Source organism: Chelmon rostratus, chromosome 21 (assembly GCF_017976325.1).
Source record: "Chelmon rostratus isolate fCheRos1 chromosome 21, fCheRos1.pri, whole genome shotgun sequence".
NCBI lineage: Eukaryota > Metazoa > Chordata > Actinopteri > Chaetodontiformes > Chaetodontidae > Chelmon > Chelmon rostratus.
This window is the reverse complement of record NC_055678.1, coordinates 968,630-983,138: the sequence shown is the minus strand read 5'-3', so window position 1 is coordinate 983,138 and position 14,509 is coordinate 968,630. Positions and strand designations below refer to the sequence as shown.

General features: G+C 42.6%; 1 protein-coding gene across 1 annotated transcript; it reads left to right on the top strand.

Moving 5' to 3' along the window:
* Positions 1-5,497: 5,497 nt before the first annotated feature.
* Positions 5,498-14,259, top strand: ttll6 (tubulin tyrosine ligase-like family, member 6). The gene is given in 15 exon segments (XM_041963314.1): positions 5,498-5,646; positions 5,884-5,924; positions 6,623-6,741; positions 7,222-7,352; positions 7,445-7,601; positions 7,681-7,824; positions 8,306-8,391; positions 8,485-8,710; positions 9,597-9,775; positions 9,919-10,107; positions 11,754-11,928; positions 12,257-12,520; positions 12,614-12,679; positions 13,307-13,467; positions 14,037-14,259. Coding segments are annotated over 15 exon segments (2,310 nt in total).
* Positions 14,260-14,509: the final 250 nt, after the last annotated feature.

The window sequence follows — 14,509 nt, the reverse complement described above, 5'->3', positions numbered from 1 at the left end:
TGATCAGAAATCTCTTCTTTAAGAGAGACGCAGTTTAATTTTCTTTAAGAATTACAATACTTTACGTTATCCTCAAACCGCCTTGACGGCAAGGTGCACCTGCAGATGATCATGTAGATGCTTTTCTCTTGATGAGCCAACAACCAATCAGAGGCGAGAATCCCCTCGCCCCCGGCTTGTGATTGGCTAAAGGTTTAAAGGGGACGTTCCATGTGAAAGGCACCGCGCGTGTGTGACTCGAGTTCATTTATGTTTACATTTGTAGGTTAGGGCTCCTCAAAGCGCCAAACGAAGCCAGCGCGAGCCACGAACAGCAGCAAGAACCTCGTCGGAGGCCGTTTACCGGCCTGGAGCAAGAGGACACCTGCGTTTCTAACGGTAATTATCAGGTTTACGACGTTTTTAGTCGTTTAAAAGTAGATTGTCAAAGTCTCTTCCTAGCGGTAGTTAGCGTGAAATCGCTCTCGATAGGGAGATTCAGCATTCCGTTACCATAGCAACAGCACCGTTCATATGGCTAGCTATAGGTTATGCTGTTAGCTCTCAGGTTTAGCTTGATTTCGTGTTTAAAAATACTGCTGAAGCCTTTAAACTGTGTCGCTTAGCCTGTTTAAGAAGCGTTGATGAGTGAAAATATATTTCTGAGGCGCTGTGGCTTTACTGTGGCTTCCGCGAGGCCAAAACTCAATAAACTAAACTGCTGTTTTCACTTGTATGAGAGGCTAACGACCAGCTACCTTTGAGACATACTGTCATACAAGCAGTGGTGGAGGACGGATTTAGTTTAGCTTTAGTAAAAGTAGCTACAGTAAAACTCCACTACAAGTAAAAGTACGCCTTTAAAAACGTGGCCAAGTAAAAGTACAGTAAGATGAGGTTCATCGGCTAAATGTAGCTACTTGACGAATTAACAGTAAAAGTAACGTTACTCATAATGCAGAAATCTGGCACCTGTGAGTATTGTTGTAGTATTGTTGTTATCTGTATTATTGGGTTATTAATTCTGATGCATTTTGCTATTGTACATTGTCATGGTGGAGCTTATTTTTTATTTTATTTTAGTTTCTACACAGTTGGTTAGTTTAATTTATAACAGTGCATTGCATTTTATAAGATCATCAGATGTTTTTTTTTTTTTTTTTTTTTTTACAAAATCTTTAGTCTGAAAGCATAGCTGTTAATAAATGTAGTGAAGTGCAGGCACTGCTGATGAGAAACCATGCACTTATCCGTCCTGGGAGTTGCACCTTATTGTGCTACCTATCAGATGTTGTGACCTGATCAGGAATTTCAGCAGTATTGCAACTTCAAATGATTTTACAATGGTCACATCCTTTATTTTGAATGCTAATATTTAAAAATTGGATGGTAAGAGCTATAAAAATACTGTAATCATGACCCTATCTAAGAAGTACTGCTATTACCTGCTGCCTGTAATACCAGAGATGAATAAAGTCTTATCTTGTCTTATATGCTGACACATTTTGGAAGCTGTAACAGCAGAAACTAGATGGCCAGTAGTGTATAGATGACTGTCTATACATCATTTGCACTATACTGGTCAATAGTTATTTCGTAGTTGAATCTGGTGCCATTGTCAAAGAATCTGAGGGGTCACAGATTTAAGAGCCAAGAACCAAGTTTCATTAATGTATTCTGGTTGGCAAAATTCATCCTTATGATGTTTTCATTTATGCAGTTTTTTGTACAGGAGATTGTAGGTATGGTCTATACCTGGTCATGAAATGAATGTTGTTAATGTGACTGCAGCCATTTTTAGCATGTTTGTGTCCAGTGCACAACAAATTAGAAAACTGTACACAAGCATTTTTTTTTTTAAAAAAAAGCAGTTGTTCAGATCTGAAAAGCAGAATTCAAAAAGAAATAATCACGTATAGCAAGTTTATATCCGATTTACAAAGATGTTATTATCTACAGACAAAGTAAGAATCATAGCAGGCTGTTTGATAACACACATTGTCATTGAGCATGGATGTGGCCCATGTAACTCCTTCTGTCTCTCACACACACACACACAAAACACCTGAAAATGCAGCAACTAACATCAGTGCGGGAAGCCTAGCAGGTGATATTTAAAGCATCTAAAGAAAGGCAAAGGGTAGATAAGTGAATGTGGAAGGGTGTAGGATGTCTAATGATTAATTAATGTTGATTGATTCATTGATTAATCAATAAATAATTTCAGGACTAGGTGTCGAGCACCAGGACTGGTACCAGCCATGTCAAGGATGGTATTGTGTTATTCATTGTCATCCAGTCTTTATCAGATCGACACCTGGTTGGCTGTCATGACAACAGGGAAAGATGTTTGTCTACTTTCTGCTTGACCAGCATTTCTCCTTGTGCCTGTGCTCCATTTTTAATGTCTTCAATGGAAGGCTAAGCTTCAACTGAAGGTACTCAATTTCAACTTGGCCAAGAATATAGATGTCCAGCCTGCTCACTTACACCACACGCCACCATGGATCTTTTCAGCACAGATTTAAATTTAACAACTCGAGGCGTTGAAAAACACGTCTCCTATTTCAGTGAACAAATATCAGGGATTATCCCTCTCCACTTGCACCCTGCTGAGGTCTGCCGCTTATTCTCTCTCCATCATGTCAAGAGGGATCAGGTGTTTGTCCTCACAGCTTCTAATTGGTCACCAGATCCACCGCTGGGCCTGTTGCCTGAGTGTGTAAGTCAGTCTGAACCGAGCCTCGTGGTGATACAAATCCACTCTTCTCTTCAAAGACTCCAGAGGCAGACGGCGCTCGAGGTTGAGATGTGGCTCATTGGTTTGACTGCTGAGAGCATGAAAGCGACTTAAGGGGCTCTTGAGGCGATTCGTGTATCACAGACGTCTGGAGGCGGATGGGCGGGACAACACCATCGTCCTCACAAATGTAGACTGAACAGTGCAGGTGAGTAAGAGCCATTTTTTAAAGGAACATGGTGGAAGCTTTACGGTAAACAAGGTCACTCATTTGCCAATTTTTTAAGTAAAAATGGCTAAAATTTAAGCAATCTGATAAAACAGCTGAGATGTTTAGATATCATATTCACACAATTTATATCAACGAGGGCAGACTCCATATCAGATTCAATCCAACAGCACCACAAACTCATTAAATCAACACCTCTCTGAAACAGTTTGAACAAACATCAGAGCTTTGGTGAAGGCAGGTTTGCATTTTGCCTGGTCCACATAAGTATAAGTACACAGTAAAATTTCAAAGCAAAGCTTTTTCTGTGTGTTTTGGCCTTTAGTCTGCACAAAAACTGAGAGGAAAACTGAGTTTCTCACTTGTGATGACAAAGTGTTCCTTTGTGTGCTCTGTTATTTCCTTTGTGTACCGTGCTGGGTCATGCCTTCACCATAGTGGGACAGGAGCTCTAACTGCTGGTAGCCTACTGGTAATAGCTTTTTTTTCAGGCTTCTGATTGGCTAGCCTGACTTTAGGATTATAGCTCTACCTGTTGCTTTAGCGTCCTCTTCGGTTGTGTTTTTGTGTTTTCATACGGACGCAGATGTTTTCTGATAAACTGCCAACTGAGTGTGTTGCATCACTGAATCCAGAGAAATTGTGATTATTGCTGAAAGAATTGGTTGAATAATTGATTAGTTTATGAACAACAAAAATTGCTGATGGTGATTTGGATAATATTTTTGTAATTTGTCTACAAATAGGGAGCATTTGTGTGCTAGTGCAACTTGTTATATGGAATTTAAAGGTTTGTCTTTTCTGTCATTACACTGGATTAGCTAAGCAGATAGACTTTAGACTTAGACTTTAGACTTTATTTATCTCACAATGGAGAAATTCATTCGGTTATAACCCGTCCCAGAGGACACAAAGGCACAAAAGACAGTACAAATAATTGACATGGGAAGACAGGGACAGGAGGACCACGATGCAGCCAGCAGGGCGGCGCTTCGCTTACTTAGATGAAAAACAAATGAAAACAGGAGGGGAGGGAGAGGGGAAAGAAGATAATCCCAGACTGTGCACCCATTAGGGGGGGGCACAGTGTGGGATTGGGACAGAAGATACTTTTATCCAAAGCAGTCTGGAACAAGTGTCTTCAACCTCTGTCTCAACAAATGTTAGATGTTTACCTTTGCAGGTGTATCTGCTCTGAACAAGCAATACTTTATTTAGTCCTGGAGTTTGTTTGTCTTCTTTAAAGGACACTGTCTGATAATAAGTGCTAGCATGGCGTGCAAAGGTGTCGCCTGAATGTTTCATGTAATGTAGTGACACTGAGCAGTTAGCAGAGTCATTCACACTGACTCCAGTCATTGTTCGTTGAGGACAGATAATACAAAGGTATTATCATTCATGTACCTGTTCTGGTCGCACGCTGGGGGAGAACCTTGGTGAAATCCTTTGGGGGCTGTAACCGTATCCGGGCTGAGGTCAGTGGGGCGTCTCGGCCCAGTGTAAAGCTCACAGTTCAGGGCCAGGATTATCCAGATCATTGGATCAGAATACTGTTACCGAGCACCATAACCTCCCACAGTGTACCTGGGATGTCCCTCCTTACTGCCACCCCCCCCCCCAGTATTCTGTCAGCATCATTACCAGGTATTCACTTGAACTCACCTTCACCCTACAAGACACCAGATAGGAGGTGGAGGAGAGCAGCTGAGACGCTGGGGTCAGAATACAGACGATCTATAACAGAACTGAAGGATTATTCAGGGCTCTGGAGATGGGAGTGCCAGTCAGCTGGTCCAACACTTGGGTCCAGACTGAAATATTTCATCCATCAACAGCTCACTGAAAAATCAGTCATATTCAGTCTTCATCCTGTCTGGGTCGAGTATATATTATTTTGTCGCCACGTACTAAGAACCAGTTGAGAATTGGTATGTAGTGTGGATTTGGGACCTGCTGTTAGTCTCATTGTACAACAGTAATAAAACTAGAAAAGGAAATAAGGAATATCTTAGAAAATGTAGAGCTATGTAGAAATATGTGCAATATGCAACAATAAATATTCACTTTTTATATAGAAATATATCAGCTGTGCAACATTCTGCATCAAATGATAAAAATAATAGATTACTACAATTCTACTACTGCTAATAATACTAATACTATAATAATACCAATACTTACAGTAATAATTAATAGTGATAATAATAGTAATGTGATAATTATATCCAACACCAAGTTCTTGTTGGAGTTAATTCCCCGTCGCTATTGTTGTGTTATTACCCACCAGTTGTATCCGTCCTGCCACAATAACTCTTGAATGCAGCGTGTGACAGCGTGCCGACAGCCAGAGCACTCACCTGATGAGAGAAATGGAAACGGAAACATGACTCCATGAGCGCACTTACAGCATGTACTTCAGTTTGATTGAATTTCATTGTGAGGCCGTACAGCAGGCACCATTAAAACATACCGTTTAGATAAGCGAACGAGCTTTTTGCTTTGGCTTGTCGTCAGATGAGCACATCTGTTGTTGTTCGTTCAGGTCCAGGATGGGTCTACCTGTGGACAGCCCAGACACAAATGATGATGCACGTAAATATGAGCAGCGGGGAGAGGGAGAAGGGGGCGAAAGCCAAACCGAAGCCTCGGCCTGCACCAGACCACCCATCAACAAGAAGAAGAGAAAAGGCAAGAAGAGGTACTTTACTGCTGGATCTCCTCCATTTGTACCTCTGCACTCATTTCCCACTGCAGGTATCTCACCTCTGAGCGCCCTGACAGTTCTGATTTCATAGCTTGTCCTGGAGGCTCTTAAGTTTTTCCTGTCTCACTTGTCCTCATCGTTTGGGAAAGGAAGAGGAGTGTAACGAGGCGTTTGTAGGACCTTGCAGCAAAGCAGATGTCTGTCCCTCTTTCTGTCTGTCTTCTCTTCCAGATGACTGTGGATCAACCTCACCAACTGCAAGTATGAAAGCGGTACGTTTGGGCCAAAGCCGGTAATGAGCCATAAATGTCTGTTATTCTGTTATTTAGGAGGTGCTGCATCTATATTACTCTGCACTTTCCAGCTGTTCATAGTTTACAGACACTTTAGTCACGTAGAATGAATTCTTGTATGTGAAGCACTAGAAGATCACTACCTGGCCAAAAGTATGTGGACACATGTGTCCCCACTACTGTATTTCAGCCCCTTTGTTCAGTTTAAAGGAAATTTAATTGCTCCAGCATAAGTTTAGATTAGATTTAGATATTTTAGATATTGTGTTTGTCTCTTCAACATCATCCACACCTTTGTTGTGGAGAAACGTGATTGGCCTGCACAGAGCCCTGACCTGAACCCCCTCCAACACCTATGGGATGAACTGGAACGCCGACCATCCTGACCCCCAGTTCTGGACTTCATTGATGCTCTTGTGGCAGAATGGGAGCAAATCCCTGCAGCCAAGTCTGAAACCAGAAGACTGGAGGCTTTTAGCCGCAGATGGAGTTTGAATGAAATCACATATGGGTGTAACGTTTGGCTGTCCACATACTTTTGTCCATTTAAGTGTTTACTGTTTATAGTTGTATGATTTATAGTTAATCAGTTTTATGGCTCCAAATCAGTCCTTTTAACAGTTTATTTTTACAAACACATCACAGTAAAAATACTCCCTCCTGTTTGCTCGTGTCAGTGCGGCGTGCTGGTCGTAGATACGGTCTCAGAGAGGCCATGGAGGGTGAAGACTGGACCCTGTTCTGGACCGACTGCTCTGTCTCTCTAGACCGTGTTAAGGACATGAAGCGTTACCAGGTACTCCTCTGAATGTGCTCACACCAACACCTCCATTACTGCCATCAGTATAAAACACAAATTAAACTAAATTCATTCTATAACTCAAACTGGAAATGGATCAGCGTCATTCCGCTCTGTCAAATTGTAATGTCGTTACATGTAATTTAAATTCCTCGGCACAATATGCCTTCCCATGAAATAATAAAAAATGTAGATTTCCATTAAGATGATGAGATTGCATCGTTTTTCCGGGGCACAGTGTTCATGGCTCAGTTAATCAGTTTGTAATCTAATTGGGTAATAACTATTCAGCGCCAACGATTCTTCTCTGAATGAATAAGGTGTATCGGTTTGTGTTTTCATATCTCATTTACACTGCGTGTCATCTCATATGTAAAACTGCTGTAAATGCTGTAACACCTGTGGGAACAGTCCTCGTACGCTCACAGAATACTTCCCCTGTAAATACAGTCGTGTGTGTCTCTTGTTTCTCTGCAGAAAATAAACCATTTTCCAGGGATGAGTGAGATCTGCCGCAAAGATTTACTTGCAAGAAACATGAACCGCATGCTGAAGCTTTTTCCCAAAGACTACAACATTTTCCCCAGAACGTGGTGCCTTCCTGCAGAGTCAGTTTGCACTTTTGATGTGATTTGTTCTTTTATGTTCTTCTTCCTCAGCGCCTTAACGTGCTTCCTCCTCGTCTGGTTGTACTTTGCAGTTACAGCGACTTCCAAGCTTACACCAGGGCCAAAAAAAGCAAGACATACATCTGCAAGCCGGACACCGGATGCCAAGGCAAAGGCATCTTCATCACCAAATCAAGTAAAGACATTCAAGCTGGAGAACATATGATCTGCCAGGTTTACATCTCCAGGGTGAGGGTCTGTCAGACAACACTTCAGCAGCTACACAGACACGCACACCGGCTGAAGCGTCTTCTCTTTCCCTCCTCAGCCGCTCATCATCGACGGGTACAAGTTTGACCTGCGTATCTACGTGCTGGTGACGTCATGTGATCCTTTCAGCATATTCATGTTCAAGGAGGGGCTGGCTCGCTTCTGCACCACGAAGTACAACGAACCGACACACAACAACGTGGTAAGAAACATTAAAGCATGAGTCTGCTCATAGTCTATGTTTTCCCCATGAAAAGACCAACAACGACTCGTGTGCATCAAAAGCCTGATTAATCTTCTTCCTCTGTGCCAGTAAAATTTAAAGTATTTCACAGGGAAATAATGACAAATAATTAACGATGACAGGTAATAAAATGCATGAATGTGTCCATGGTCAGCTGAAGATAAAACAAGAATAAGGCAAAATAAATAGATTCAACCTTCAGAACAACTGTGCCAGCTCATGATAACTTTCTTTTTTATATAGTGTAATAATAAAACAATAGTATAATGACATGAAATGCCAGGTCCCGGGAAATAACAGGAAATAATCACATCAGAGAAGCTTAAACCGATTAAATTTGCCATTTTTGCTTAATGTGCTTGAATGATTGGCAATCAATTAATTGAATAATTGTTGCAGCTCTGAGACTGATAAATACACGATTTCTTCCTCACGTTAGGATGACGTGTGCATGCATCTCACCAACTACTCCATCAACAAGAACAGTGAGAACTTTGTCCGTGACGAGGACACTGGCAGCAAACGGTGAACACTGCGCTACCTGTCGCGTCTTATTACTAATACTCTTAAAATACTTCGTGTTTATTGCCTGTCTTTTGTTGTTTTTTTGTCTCCTAGAAAGCTGTCCACCCTGAACAAGCTCCTGGAGTCCATCAGCTGCAACACAGAGAAGATGTGGAATGACATCGAGGACGTGATCATAAAGACTCTGATCTCTGCTCACCCCGTCCTCAAGCACAATTACCACACGTGCTTCCCGAACCACACCACCGGCAGCGCCTGCTTCGAGATCCTGGGCTTCGACGTGCTGCTGGATCACCGCCTCAGACCCTGGGTGCTGGAGGTGAAAGACCTCAGTTTAATATGCATCAGCCATAAATATACCAATTTATTGTGTTCAACTTAGAGTTTTTAGGACAGATGACACAGACGACGGATGTTTATTCAACCTCTTATTACATTTAAGACTTTTTAAAAATCTTTAATTAAGTTAAAAAAAAGTCTTATTTCACACTGTGTGACAGTATTCTGTATCATCCTGCTGGAGCTCCACATTCAATCTATGTGTTGTGTGATATATATATATATATTTTTTAAACTTTATTGCCTTAACGCAAAAAACAGGCAGTTAACATCATGAAAGCAAAATTCATGTTGAGATTGGGCTTCATTTGTCATATAAAAATAACAATACAGGAAGAGCACACATTTAGTTATTTCAATACATATCTACAAAGACAACAGTTACATTACAAAAATGGTACAAAGAAATAAATAAATGACAAAAAACTAAATATTGGTATGGGTGTCCTAACCAAGATAGTCAATGACTGGTTCCCATCTTCGTAAAAAAGTAGGCATTTTTAACAGTAACTGAGCGGTCATAGACTCCATCATGTAGACATGCCTTACTGTTTGTAACCATGTGAAATCATGGGAGGGCTTGCTTTCATCCAACTGATAGTAATAATTTTTCTTGTGAGATATATTTAAACCTAAAACTCGTTTTATTAAATTCATTTTATGCTCATTTCCTTAAACATCAGCCCATTATATTATATATTCCTTTGAAACTGATGGATCTCTAGATCTAAATAAATATCTGGTTTTTATAAAATCTGGCTGCACAGTTTGTAATAAGGTTTAAAGGGTTCATGTTACTGAGGAAATCCATCATCTTCTCAGACGTCTCAGTCGCTCAGTATTTTGGTTTGTGCGTGCGTTTCCAGGTTAATCACTCCCCGAGTTTTACCACCGACTCGCAGCTGGACCGCGAGGTGAAGGACGCGCTGCTGTACGACACCCTGGTCCTCATCAACTTGGGTGCCTGCGACCGCCGCAAGATCACCAAAGAGGAGAGGCGCAGGGTGAAGGACAGGCTGCAGCAGAACAGCTCCAGAGAGGCCAGGTAGGGCTCGGGCACCTGCAAGTGGTGTGTGAATTTTTCCCAAGGTCACACCCCCCCAATCCTGGCTGCCTCCTGTCCACATGTGCGGGTGACTGTTACTGTGTGTGTGTGTGCGCATGTCTGCGCGCGTGTTTGACCACCAGGTCAGAGGAGCTGCGTCAGTGCCAGGCAGCCACGGTGGAGCAGATGGAGCGGTACGAGGCCAAACACCTGGGGGGCTTCAGGAGGATCTATCCCAGAGAGGGAGGAGAGAAATACGACAAGTACTTCAAACACAGCAGCTCCCTCTTCCAGGAGACGGCAGCGTCCAAGGCCAGAGAGGAGTGTGCCAGGTACCGGCAGCAGGAGCTGTTCGTGACGGACGATCGGCCGCGTTACATTCAAATCTGCTGCAGCTCAAACTATTAGGCAGCTAATCGAGTCGATTAGTTGAATGTTAACTGACAAAAAGTCTTTAAAAAAGAAAATATGATTATCATTAACACTGACAAGAGCAACACATTCTGCTCAACAGTACAACAGGCTCAGGGTTGCTCCTCTTCCTCACTGACTGTTAGACCGTACAGTAAGACATACAAACAACAAGCATCCCAGAGTGAGCTGTAGCACTGCTCGTCCCAGATCAGCTGCACCTCATCCAGCAGTCAGGTGAAGCACACCTGGGCACGGCTGGGGAGGGAAAACAGCACATAATCAACAACACTGCCGATAATCTGTTAAACAGGAAATAAAAAAAACCAACATTCATCACATTTACCATTCCCAGATGTGATTTACTCCTTTTCTCTGTTTTATATTCTGAGTCTTATAAACGGAACATCTTTGGGTTTCAGACTGTCACCTTTGGCCAATGATGCACATTTTTCACTATTTTGACACTTAATTGACCCAATTGTGAATCAATTAATCAATACAAAATAGGAAAGATGGTGATGTCATAGACAACCATGCTGCTTTTTTAAATTAGAGTAATATCACTGCTCGTTACTGTTGGCTGTTAGTCATGCACAGATCTACAGAAGCTGTGCCTTAAGGAGCGCTGCAGGAGCGCAGGTAGTTAAAGAAATATAACCGAGTTAACTGAACCACTCAGTGCTTTCTTATTGTTACTTCACTGAGAGTGATGAGTGATGTTTGTTTTCACATTCACTCTGTGTTCACCTTAAATCTGAGATGAACACATGAACGTATGAGGAAAGTCACAGAGTGTTTATTATCCCAGAGGACCAATCTGTTGTCCAGCCAGCAGGAAGCACACGATAAAGAATACATTCACACACACACACACACACGCAGACTGACTTTACAGTGACATGTGCTGCAGTTACACTTTTAAAATGAATCATTCTGTATTTGCATATTTCATTTATTTCATTTATTCCGTCAGTGAGGGAGAAACCATGTGAGACAATTCATCTGATGTGGTTTAACAGTATTATTCCAGGCAGACTATTTTTATATAGGTCTTAAAATATGTCTGGAGCTCAGCCGAAGCAGCTTTATTAAGATAAATAATACGATAAAGGCTTTGTCCTGGACCAGAACTCAAACATGGCTAAAAGAGTGTAAAATAAAGGCAAAACTGGACAAACAGACAGAACTTATGTTTGGTTTAAAATGTGTTAACTAGCATCTTTCTCCATGGAAAAATATTTATATTCAGAACAAATGAATAATTTGAAACTCTCTCTTAAAACAATCATTTCATAGTAGAAATATTAATGACGTGTAAAATATCTGCAGCTGGATGTGAAAAACTCGGATTGTTGAAACTGAAATAATTTGAATGTACTTTGTTGCAGGCTTGTTCTTCTTTTTGTCATTATTATTCAAGCATTAAATTTCAATTACTTGAATTTTGTAGCTTTGCTTGAAAAAAATAACGGGATTTAATCAGTAGTAAATTTTTATGATCATGCAAAGTAACATGAGTTAATATCAGAGACGCTAAATTCTCTGCATGTATTTATGTGTTCAGGCAGCAACTGCAGGAGCTTCGTCTGAAGCAGGAGCAGAAGGAGAGAGACCAGAGGGGGGGCCGGAGGAGAGACCTGCAGGGGGAGACAGCGGGGGAGAAAGTCAAACCCCGAAGAGCACAAACACAACCCGCCAACTCAAACTGTGACCCGCAGCCGGTGAGCCGGTCTGACCGCGTCATTAAAGATGCAGTGTTACATGGAACCACAAGAGGGAGCCAAACAGCTGCTGTCTTGTGATGGATGGCTTATATTCTGGCTGACCCCTTTGAGTAAATGTACTCTTGCCAAATTTAAATGAGCTAGAATAATATTCCTGAAGATATTTTTTATCGGATGTCTCTCATTTCGAATTCAAATATCTTTTATTGTCAAGACAGGAGAAGCAAACAGTGTTATCAAGGATGTTCAGTGACAGTAATTGCAAATAAATTGTAAATGCATGCTGGTGGCTACACACACAGTGAGGCAATAAAAACAAATTGAATCAAATGTTTCTCTGCAGCCGTGTCTGTCCGGCGCGACGGCGGTTGGTGAAGCCGCAGAAGTCCGAGAGGAGAAACCGGAGGAAGAGGAGAAGGAGGCAGACACGGGGGAGAAGGAGCGGGTCGAAGCGCTCCTCCACAGGAAGAAACTGCTGCGGGACCTGGGGGTGGTGGACCAGATCCGCCAGCTGCTGCAGGGCCGGGCAGAAGGAGGGGGAGTCCTGCAGGACGCCTACACCCAGCAGCAGAGTAAGCAGACTCGTCAGAGGCAGCAGCAGACGAAGGTAAAACCAGCCTACGTGTCTTAAAGTGTCACCTCAGTTTTCAGTTTGTTGTTGGTTAAATTCTGTCACTGTGCTGGTTTTCCTTTATTTCAGCTGGACTCTGTGACACAGCTTCCCCAAAGGACAAAGCAGGAGGCCTGCGCTCTGATGTCACGGCACGTACGTCATCAACACTAATAATCCAACATCATGTTGCAGATATTTTTATTTAAAGAAATAAGGAATGGAAGCTACCCTGCCCCTCTAAAAGAGAACAATCAGAGTTCAGTCAGTCACATGTTGTGGTGACTTCAATGACCCACGCTTTTTTTCCTCCCTCCCACAATTTCCAAAGAACAGAAAAGATGAACAAACATTTCCTTTAGCTGTTCTGCAGTTTCATGCCAGGACATCAACTAAGGACTGTCTTCATCATCGATCCTCCTGCCAGTTATCCTCCTCTTCTTAGAAAATGTTAACAGTTAAATTCCTTCACTCTCTGTATGTGTGACACAGAAAACCTGAATCAAAGAATGTTTGATCAGTTCAAATAGCTGCAGATTAGTCATCTTTAAACTGACTCATTGATAAATTATTATTCTAGTTTTATGTGTAAAAGAAATGTTTTCAAAATGAAAACAGTCCAGTCATCATATCAACACGTTGTGAAGACTGGAAATGTGTTAACAGCTCATATTTTGGGTCACTGTCTGATGACGGACGCGGTGTTGAATATTATTGATCTTTTGCAGCACAAATGAAATCATCATGAAGCAGAATTAAAATGACTTAATATCATTGCAGCAGATCCACTCCCACACGACTCAGCAGCACCTGCTCAGGCCGACGATGGACCAGAGGAGCCTGAACGAGTCTGAGCCCGAGAGCCACAGCCGAGCGTCAGAAATACGACGGAGCCTCAGCGGCCGGCGGACGCACTGGTCAGGTAAACACACTGCTCGCTGCTCGCTGCTCGCTGCTCCGGGCACAGTCAGTTTGTTTGCTGCATGTTTTATTTCTACAGAATATAAATCAGAAAAAACTGCTTCAATTATTCGACTATATTCTAGAAATAAATGCAGCTGAAAGAAAACACAGCTGCTTTCTGATGGGAAGTGAAATCAGCTTTGAGTGGATGAGCTGTGTATTTGATCAGGGCGTATTATGGGCGTGTGTATTATGTTTGGCTGCTCGTGTCATTTAACGATGTCACTTTAATTCAAACAAACACTTTGGTGGAATCTGGTTGTGCTGTTTCAGTGTGAGGCAGCATTTACTACTCACTGACTAACTGTGACCTTCACAGTAACATAATTAAACTTTAATAAGTTTGTGCTCTTAATTTAGATATAAACGTTGATTCTTGCTGCACCGCTTTGTCTTGTTTTGTGTAATTTTTGTTTCATATTTTAAAATCACAAAGAGACACGAGCTCATAATTAAAATCAGACTTCACAGCCCGACGCTTCTCTTGTTATTTCCTTCACATTGTTCCCAGGTGTCAGATTGTCTCTTGTGTTTCCTCATCAGTCAGCAGGATCAGCTCCTACGCCGACCCCCGTCCCCGTCCCAGCATCCCGCTCATAAACCACCTCCCTCACGGAGGCCTGCGCTGCAGCACCCACACGCCCCACGACCCCGCGGCCCTGCGGAGCCTGCTCGTCGTCTCCATCCGCGCCCCCCTGCTCAGGAGGCCTGGCTTCTCTCACATCGTCCGCAACTCCTCCCGCGGAGCCCCCCAGCACGGTAAAGGAGTGTGAGCGGTGAGGAGCAGGGCCGCCTGTGGACAGACTGGATGTCTGGACTCGAGCTCGTTACGCTGCTCACACTGACCCCCAGCACAAACAGCATTATGGCTTTTAACTTTTTCTGCCCACTGCGAGCTCAGACGGGGAATATTCTGCTCTGCGGATGAATTATTGACTCAAACTTCGCCTACGGTGCCAAACTAAAAGCAGATGAGCCTGATTTAACCCTGCACAGCAGCTGTGATCCACATCTGCCCTGTCC